Source organism: Lotus japonicus, chromosome 3, assembly GCF_012489685.1.
Source record: "Lotus japonicus ecotype B-129 chromosome 3, LjGifu_v1.2".
In the NCBI taxonomy this organism is placed as follows: Eukaryota; Viridiplantae; Streptophyta; class Magnoliopsida; order Fabales; family Fabaceae; genus Lotus; species Lotus japonicus.
In genome coordinates this window covers 28,340,510-28,350,714 of record NC_080043.1, presented here as the reverse complement: position 1 = coordinate 28,350,714, position 10,205 = coordinate 28,340,510, and the positions used below count along the sequence as shown (strand labels likewise).

Here is a 10,205-nt window from a genome sequence, read left to right as displayed (position 1 = left end):
ACTTTCTGATTGCGAAAGCTTTTTGTCATATTAGATCATCGCCATAGAAAAATTGATTAAGAAAGTTTATAAGTTAGATCTTGTCAGTTGTGACGAATATCAAACTGTAAAACATTTCTCATTTCCTTAAAGAAAAACTAGGATCTATAGATCCTTACATGAGAGTTTCCTCCCTTCTTTTTACATAGGTCGCCTCATTAAAAACCTTTTTCAAGGGAAAAAGAGTGCGACTTTCTTTCACTTAACTATAATATTGTCTCAAACTGGAGGCGTTCCACGTGCGGCGCACTGTACCGCCATCGAGTTGTTCAAGTTTGTACGCCCCTGCACCTACTTCAGCTTTAACCCTGAAAGGTCCTTCCCAATTTGGTGTCAGCTTGTTTTTCCCTGAAGTCAGCGTTCTTTCATGCAACACTAGATCTCCCGCCTTCATTTTCCTGGGGACGACCTTCGTTGCGTATTTACGGGCGACCCTTACTTTCCCAGCTTCGTTGCGTAAGTGTGCATCTCTTTGCAATTCTGGGAGCATGATTAAGTTTGCAATCAAATTGTCATTATTTTCCGCTTCATTTCTGTTCCTAACTCTCCAGCTTTGGTTTTCTACCTCCACGGGCAACATAGCATCAGAACCATAGGTTAGCCTATAAGGCGTTTCCCTAGTACTTGTTTGTATCATAGTGTTGTACGCCCACAAAACTCCTGGTAACTCTTCCGCCCACCATCCTTTTGCCTCATCCAGTTTCTTCTTCAACCCATTCAGTATGACCTTGTTTGCTGCCTCAGCTTGGCCATTTGTTTGGGGATGCTCAACTGAAGCAAAACACATGTCAATCCCTAGGTCAGCACAAAAGTCCCTAGTCAATGCACTGGTAAATTGTGTGCCATTGTCCATGACCAAAGCCATTGGAACTCCAAAGCGACACACAACACGTCGCCACAAAAAATTTCTTATCTTGGCGGTAGTAATAGTGGCTAGTGCTTCAACTTCTATCCATTTGGTAAAGTAGTCTACTGCTACCACAATAAATTTCATTTGTGCTTTAGCTTTTGGGAAAGGTCCTAAGATGTCCGTCCCCGACATGGCGAAAGGCTAAGGGGCGGTCATTGTCGTGAGTTGTTCTGGCGGTGCCTTATGTACATCAGAAAAAATTTGACACTTTGAGCATTTCTTCACATATTCTAGGCAATCTTTTTTTATAGTTGGCCAGTAATATCCCGCCCTGAGTACTTTCACGGCCAAAGACCGCCCTCCAATGTGGCTTGAGCAGACTCCTTCATGTACTTCAGCCATTATTTCTTAAGACTTGGTAGTATCTACACATTTAAGCATTGGGGACATAATTCCCCGCCTGTACAATTGTCCATCAACCAGAGTATAAAAACTATCCTCTCTTCTTTTCTCCCTGGTATTTTTGCTTTCATCCTGAGGTTGCTGACTCAAGAATTCAATGATTGGATCCATCCAAGATGGTTCGCTGTTCTATATAGCCTTCGCCACTTTGAATTCAACCATATTTGTACTTGGGCGAGGTAAGGTTTCCTGTATCACAGTTTGGTAATTCCCCAGTCGCCCAGTACTGGCTAGTTTAGCCAATGCATCTGCATGCTCATTTTGACTCCGTGGTATATGCTCAATCTTAACTTGACCGATCGCTTGAATAAGCCTCTGCACAATTTTCAGATACTTAGACAATTGCGGGTCCTTCATCTCACCGCGAACTTGCCTCACAACTAACTGAGAGTCGCCCTTTATGTATAGCAAGTCTCAATCCCGCTATCAACGCCTCATACTCAGCTTGATTGTTGCTCGCCCTGAATCCATACTTCAACGATTGCTCAATCAACATTCTATATGGACTTTCAATTGACACACCAGCCCCACTTCCTAACTCATTTGACGAACCATCAACAGAGAGAACCCATTCTGAATTTTCTTTGTCGCCTTCGGTAGGCGTTAGTTCTGCTACAAAATCAATCAAACTTTGAATTCTGACTTGTCCTCTGGGCTCATAAATGATGTCATATTCTGACAATTTCACCGACCAACTGACCAATCGCCCTGATAAATCAGGTTTTTGTAAGACTTGTCGCAGGGGAATGTCGGTCTTGACTCTTACTTGAAAGCTCTGGAAGTACGGCCGAAGTTGCCTGGCCGTTTTCAGTATTGCTAAGGCTACCTTTTCTATTTTCCGGTAACGCACCTCCACCCCTTGCAATGTATGACTAACAAAGTATATGATTTTATACTGCTTGTTTTCCTCCTGAAGCAAAAATGTATTGACCACTGCATCGGTGACCGCTAGGTAAAGAGTCAAAGGAGTTGCCGGTGTAGGTTTGGCCAACATAGGTGGCGAGGCTAATAACTGTTTCAACTGTTGGAAAGCTTCTTCACACGCCTTAGTCCATTGAAAGGTTGTATTCTTTTTCAAACATGCAAAGAGTGGCGCCGCCTTGTCTCCCGCTTTTGGCAAAAAGCGAGATAAAGCCGTCAATCTTCCTGTTAATCGCTGAACCTCACGAATATTAGATGGGCTTTTCATGTCTAAAATAGCTTTGCACTTATCTGGATTAACCTCGATACCTCTTGAAGTGATCATGAATCCTAGAAATTTGCCGCCCAAAATTCCGAAGGAACACTTTTCCGGATTCAACCTCATGTTGTACTTCCTGATCTGAGCGAATGCCTCGGCCAAGTCTCGGTGGTGCTCGCCCCCTTTGACAGTTTTGACAATCATGTCATCCACGTATACTTCCATATTTCTTCCCACTTGACTTACGAAAACTTTGTCCATCAACCGCTGATAGGTTGCTCCTGCGTTTTTCAATCCAAAAGGCATTGTCTTGTAGCAATAGTTCGCCTGACTTGTCATGAACGCCGTTTTCTCCTCATCTGGGCGGTGCATCAAAAATTGATTATATCCTGAATATGCATCCATCAAACTTATCATTTCATTTCCAGAAGCCCCATCTACCAACTTATCCACATTTGGGAGTGGATAAGAGTCTTTTGGACACACCTTGTTTAAACTTGTGTAATCTGTACACATCCTCCATTTCCCATTCACCTTTCGTACCATGACAACATTCGCCAATCATGTAGTACTGAACTTCTCTAATGAACTTCCCTTCAAGTAACTTTTGGGTTTCCAATTGCACCGCCTTATCATTTTCCTCGCTCATTCGCCTTCAAGCTTGCACCACAGGTTTGGCCCCAGGTTGAATTGATAAGTGATGAGATATAACATTGGGGTCAATGCCTAGTACATCCTTGATCGTCCAAGAAAATAGATCCAAATTATTTTTGAGTAGGTCAACCAGCCGGTCTTCTTGCTCCTTTGACAGGGTGCTTCCAATCTTTAAAGCTCGCCCAAGCACTTGAATAGATTTTGTTTCCTCCGCAGGTTGAGGTCGCAAGTCCTCTGAGTCATCACGAGGATCCAAATTAAAATCTTCGTGTGGAAAGATTTCCGTGACACGATGACTTTCCTTGGCCGCCTTTTTGCCTTAGAGCGCCTGACTTTTAGCATAACATGCTCTTGCAGCCTCTTGATCCACCCTTATAATTCCAATTTTGCCATTACAAGCTGGATACTTTACTGTTAAATGGGCGGTCGAGACTATCGCACATACTTTGTTCAAAGTATCACGCCCAAGAAGTACATTGTACGTCGCTTTGCACGGAATAACTAAATACTTTACTTGAAACTTCTTCACAAATTCCCCTTCACCAAAAGCTGTTGCCAGTTCCACATATCCTCTGACCTTGGCCCGATCGCCGGTGAATCCAACCAAACACCCTGTATATGGTTTCAAGTCCGACTCCTTTAAGCCCAATCTTTCAAATGCATCTCCATAAATAATGTCCGCCGAACTGCCTTGGTCCAGAAAGACTTTCTTAGTAACATAGTTGTTCACTCGCAAAGTCACCACTATTGGATCATTGTCATGCGGAATCACATGATCAAAATCCCTAGGCGAGAAAGTGATAGGAGTGTGGTTCAACCAACACTCCCCTTCATAAGCTTTGTGCACGGAATTTCCTGCCTCCACATATCTTTTTCGCCCTCTACAAGATAGACGCCCACAGCCAAAGCCGCCAGCGATTGACGAGCACGACCCCGCGGGTGCTCCCAAATCCTCTACTACCTCATTTCCTTTTGATGATCCGCCCCCGGCGGCTTTGACTTCCTCTGACTGTGTGTTTTCTCCTGAGACAAAGTTTGCCAAGTGCCCTGCTTTGATCAATCTCTCAATCTCCTTGCCCAAAGTCCAGCAATTATCCGTAGTGTGTCCCATAGCTTTATGAAAATCACACCACTTCGTTGTATCCACATTTGCGGGAGGTCGCCTAGGTGGCCTTGGGTACTGGACTACATTTGTTTGCCCCATTGCTCGCAAGATCGTACTAAGAGGAGCATTCAGTTTGGTTTGTTGCCCTTGGGCGGATGCGTTTCCTCCTTGATTTTCTAGAGTAGGTTGAGCATTTCGATGCCAAGTGTTACTTTGTGGCCCCTGCCTGCCTGAAGGGTAGGGCGCCGGCCTTTGCGGGCGCGGTGTTTGAGCTGGGTGCTGATCTTTTGAACCACGCCCCCTTTCTGTTGTGACTTCAGGTTGGGTACGCCAGTTGTCCCTATCTTTTTTGGTTTGCTCGTCCTGCTCTACCAAGATGAATTCTTGTACTCTAGCACGTAAGTCCATCATATCCTTAGCGGATCTTCTGGTTAAGTCTTTGTTCAATGAGCCACACCTGAGCCCGTTCTTGAAGGCCGCCACGCATACTTCTGGACTAGCGTCCTCTAACTGAACTGAAACTCTGCTGAACCGAGACATGTATGTTTTAATGCGTTCGCCCACTTGCTGACGAATGTTAAACAAATCAGCTGGGGTCGCCTTTTGAATTTGATTGGCTGAAAATTGTGTTAGGAACTTAGTTACAAATCGGTAAAGTTTGAAATGGAATATGGGGGCTGTTTGATAAACCAAGTCATTGCCACGCCCTTAAATGTGGAAGGCAATAATCTACATTTTACCGCGTCAGTCGCCCCACCAATGACCATTTTAGTATTAAAATACCGTAAGTGATCTATGGGGTCAGTGTCGCCCCCATACATATCCAATGTCAAAGTTTGCAAATGCTCCGAAATCTCAACTGCAGCCACAATGGGCGCGAAGGGTTGAAAATCCACCACATCCTCGGCATCCACACGCTGTCCGCGCCTCAGATCACGCATTTGGCTCAGATACTCCACCTGAGCCTGTAAGTGCTCATTATGGCGTTGCACCGCCTGGATAGTGTCCAACACCTGCTTTAATTTAGCAGATGACGCTCCCAATGTGTTGTCCTGGGCCTGCACCGGTGTTTCAGCCTGTTGATCACCCAAAGCTTCTGTCTCCGGGCTGGGGAGCTTCGTTTTAAGGTCCATACCTGACCTAACAGCCACACCTGGCTGCACTGGATTTTCTGGAACCGTGGTGGCATGAGATCGTACTGCTACCGAGGCTCCATCAGAAGAAGCTTCCCCCTCCAATTCAGGTCGAATCATATGTGCCTGACTTCGACCTCCGCTATGACGACCACTACGACGACGACGCGGTGCTCGCCAAACACAAGAACGTGTCTCCATCAAACTGATCTGCCTCTATTACGTCAGTAGAAGAGAAACCACTGAGTAAGAGCCACATACGACGCCAATGTTCTGGTCTAAGGTCTAACAATGGATATAAAGTATCCTTGATGAACCCTAGCAGAGCTAAAAGAATATATATGATGTATGAATAAGGAAATCATCTCATTAATGATCAAAAAGGTGTATAGTACAAGGTGAGGACACCCATTTTATAGTGGGAGTGGTCCCTATCTAGAATAATCATGGATTTGGGCCTTACATGCAAGGCCCAAATCCCTATGTGGAATAAGACAAATGCCTATATCCTTAATATAAACAAGACAAAGTAACCCGGGCCCACGTCTTCATACTGGGACCCACATCTCCACCTATGAGATATCAGGCCTACTGGGCGGGTCTATGGGCTTATACTAGCCCGCCCAGTCCACAAGCCCACAAGACATGAAGCTTCACTTCTTTAGGAGCTGAAATGTCTTACAATCGGAGCGAAGAAACTACACCGCCCCTTACAAACAACTCGCCTCGCCTGGCCTAGTCCAGTAAAGTATGTGATGAAGAAGATCATCGCAAAGCTCATGCTCATTGCCACAAATAATTTAATTGTTGAATTCTGCAAACAATTAAAAATTAGTTAATTTGGGTGTAAAACTTAATTTCACATAAAGAGTAATATAGCGAGATTTTATTGTACCATGGCATGATGGTTGGCACAGATTAGGAATATCGCAATGTAGATGATCTCCATAAAACATCCGATAGAGTTAACCGTGATAAGGAGAAGTCCATCGGTTCTGACCAACGCGTAGTATAGCCAGATCACGTACACAGCTGAATTTTATACACCTTGTTATCTAATATAACTAGCTGAATGAATTTCACTGTTGCTAAACTTATGTTATAGTGGCTCGTCTGGCAAGACGCGTCTGGTGGCGCGTGCTCGCTGCACGCACAGGGTCGCACGTTCGAATCCTATGGACACGAAATCACACAAATGGAAATTAACTATAGCAAATTAACTAAAGGTTATAAATAAAAAGAAAAATTGTTTTTCAACAATTTTATCTCCCTATGCTGCCAATCCTGTTTCTCTACAAAGCATATGTAAACCACATCACAACATTCAATGTTAGGAAAACTGACAAACTGATGTGCATAAATTGTACTCTCATGGTTCTAATAACTTGCGCTTGCACAAAAATTAATCAAGAAAAATCTTTATTGTTATTATTTAAATAAAATCACAGTTGGCACATATAGAATCCAATTGAAATTTTTTACTTACCATAGTGCTTAGAGGTGCAGTAAACATACTCGTCAAAATAGCGACACAAGTCCATCCAAGGACGTGGATACAGAGGGAACCTCGCATGGTAAAGTATGTGATGAAGAAGATCATCACAAAGCTCATGTTCATTGCCACAAACAATTTAATCGTTGAATTCTGCAAACAATTAAAAATTAGTTAATTTGGGTGTAAAACATAATTTCATATAAAGAGTAATGTAGCGAGATTTTTTTGTACCCTGGCATGATGGTTGGCACAGATTAGGAAGATTGCAATGTAGATGATCTCCATAAAACATCCGATGGAGTTAATCGTGATAAGGAGAAGTCCATCGGTTCTGACCAACGCATAGTATAGCCAGATCACACAGCTGAGTAATGTCACCAGGTATGGCAGTGACCTATATCTTTCTATGGATTTCCATTTCCATCTATATATATATGTAAAGCACACTTGAGTTTTTGCATTAAATACATAAGCAAAACTCAAGTGTGTATTAAAAGCAACCAAAAAAAATAAAAAACTTTGTAATAAATATATTAAACAATAATAAAGCTAAAATTAAAAAAATATATATTGTAAAAAACTATTCAACTACTACCATTAAATAAAAACATTCATAAACTTAAAATTTCCTTGAGTTTTGTAAATTAAATAAGAAAATAATATTTATTAGCAAATAATTTACATAAAATAATTGTAAAATTCAAAATATTCTATCTATCTATATATATGTGTAAAGGAGACTTGAGTTTTTTTCCATTAAATACATCAAGTAATTCCTACCTCTACATTAAAATGCATTAAAAATAAATAATTTCATTTGCAATAAATATATTAAATAATAAAATTAAAACTGAATAAATTGTAATGTCAAAAACTATTCAACTACCAACATTAAATAATATATTTATAAACTTATTTATCTTCATTTTTATAATTATTTATATATTATATATTAATTACAAAATTTCCTATACATTTAAGTAAAAGCTAAATATAATGTGATAAAAAATTTAAACATATGTAGTTAAAATATTAATTATTGACCTCAACTTGAGAAAAAAATTAAATATATATAAAATAAATATATGAAATATCAGAAATAGTCAATGATTAAATACTCTTCGTAAAGATATACTTATAATTTTTTTTAATAGTTACATGTGTTGTTTAATATAGATTATTATAATGTTGTTTTGTGTTATTTTATAAAATAATTTTATATACATAAAAAATTAATATATTATAATTATTTAAGTCTTTTAGAATATCTTTTTATATACATTAAAAAGTGTATAGAGTATACACAAGATGATATTTAGAATAAAATTTTATTAAATAATATTTTTATATGGAAACATTATTTATAATTAAAATTAATTAATTTTATTAATAAAAAATTAGCAAATAGTTTTAAAATTAAAAAATGCCGCAATAATTTATAAAAATATTTTTAAAATTAACATTATTAAGTATGACGTGGATGTCAAAAAAGTATGACGTGTGTGTATTTTTTTCAGAAATTTATTCAATTATAAATTTTGATCTATTATATATTAGTAAAAAAGATCAACTTAAAGAAGTATAACTGAGAAAAATAATTAAGGCTAAAATTAAAAATTAATTATTTTACTAAATAATATTTAGAATATTAAAATTATAATTTATTGTAATTATAAAAGTTAAAGTTAAAGTTAATTAATTGTTGATAAAAAGTATAAGAAAATGTTGATATAATTTTATTGGTGATATTAAAACTTATTAATTGATTTTGTTGGCTGGGTAAATAGTAGAAGGAATAGACCATGGAAATTGGCGGGAGTGCTGAAAAAGATTGATGCGCTTATTCCATTAGTTAATTGCTTGGAAATTAGACATATTTTTCGTGAAGCAAACACAGAAGCGGATGCCCTGGCCAAACGTGGTTCCAATACTACAAGGCCTCTCCATTATCTTAATCACTCCATTTGTGCATAAGGGTAGCTATCCTGGGTTTGTTAACAGGTCTAGCATAGCACTTAATGTAATATAAGATGATTCATTTTTGGCATATTCAATGGCCGGAATTTGATGCTGCTCATAAAGCCTTGAAGTCAGGTCCAGCTGGTTATCTTTTGTATGCTTTGAAGACTCTGGAACCGTGTTTGAAGTTGCTTGTGTTTTGCCCAATTCTCTTCTTAGTGTTTTTTTCTGGTTTGCTCCGGTATGGGTACTCTTTTTCCTCCCTGAGGTTTTTAGGGAGGTTTTGATGAGGCTTCTACCTGAGCTCTTTTATTCCAGAATTTCACTTGGGCCTTAAAGTTAAATGTTTAGGTTAAACTGATTTTGGATATTGGCTTTGTATTGGTATATGTTTTTTTTTAGATTCATCTACATGAGAGGATTGTTCTCATGGCTTCTTCTTTATTAATGAAATTCATTTTGTTCTAAAAAAAAACTTATTAATTGATTTAAAATATTTGAAATGCACTTTATAATTTATTGTATGTTTTAATAAATTCATTTTTAAATTTTTAAAATTATTATAATGCTAATTATTAAATTTGAATAGTATTAATTATTTAAAGAAAACTCTAATACTCATAATGAAATGTTTTAACACAATTATTTTTATTTTATTATAATTTATAAGTAAAATATGTTTATTTTTTTTAACTATAACAAATTTTATATTATATTAATAAAATTGTAAAAACACCCGTGCAACGCACGGGTTTTATATCTAGTATTTGGTAAAAGGTAGCCCTGCATAAGTTTAGCAAAAGGGAAATTAATTCAGGTATTTATACACCTTGTTACCTAATATAACTAGCTGAATGGATTTCCCTATTGCTAAACTTATGTTATAGTGGCTCGTCTGGCAAGACGCGTATCGTGGCGCGTGCTTGCTGCACGCAAAGGGTCGCACGTTCGAATCCTATGGACACGAAATTTCACGAATGGAAATTAACTGTAGCAAATTAACTAAAGGTTATAAATAAAAAGCAAAACTATTTTTCAACAGTTTTATCTCCCTATGCTGCCAATCCTTTTTCTCTACAGTATATCAAAGTTTAGCCGCAAGCAGCTCATCATATTTCACCATAGAAACCATAAGTTTAATTCAAGAATTAACACATTCAGCAATAGGAGAACCCAATAATTCAGGGAGTGTTGTTATCATTTCCTTTTTCCAATCATTTTGGCATCTAGGCTAGTTTACCTTTAATTTAAGCATGGTTTTATCAATAACAGTGTATCTAAATTTCAATTAGCAACTCAAAATTGAACATAAAATCAATGTGTTGTGT

General features: G+C 38.2%; 1 protein-coding gene across 1 annotated transcript; it reads right to left on the bottom strand.

The window, feature by feature from the left end:
* Positions 1-3,504: 3,504 nt before the first annotated feature.
* On the bottom strand, positions 3,505-4,830 carry LOC130743890 (uncharacterized). The gene has a single exon (XM_057596108.1). It carries the CDS (start codon positions 4,828-4,830, stop codon positions 3,505-3,507), a length of 1,326 nt encoding a protein of 441 aa, XP_057452091.1.
* Between the last annotated feature and the right edge of the window lie 5,375 nt (positions 4,831-10,205).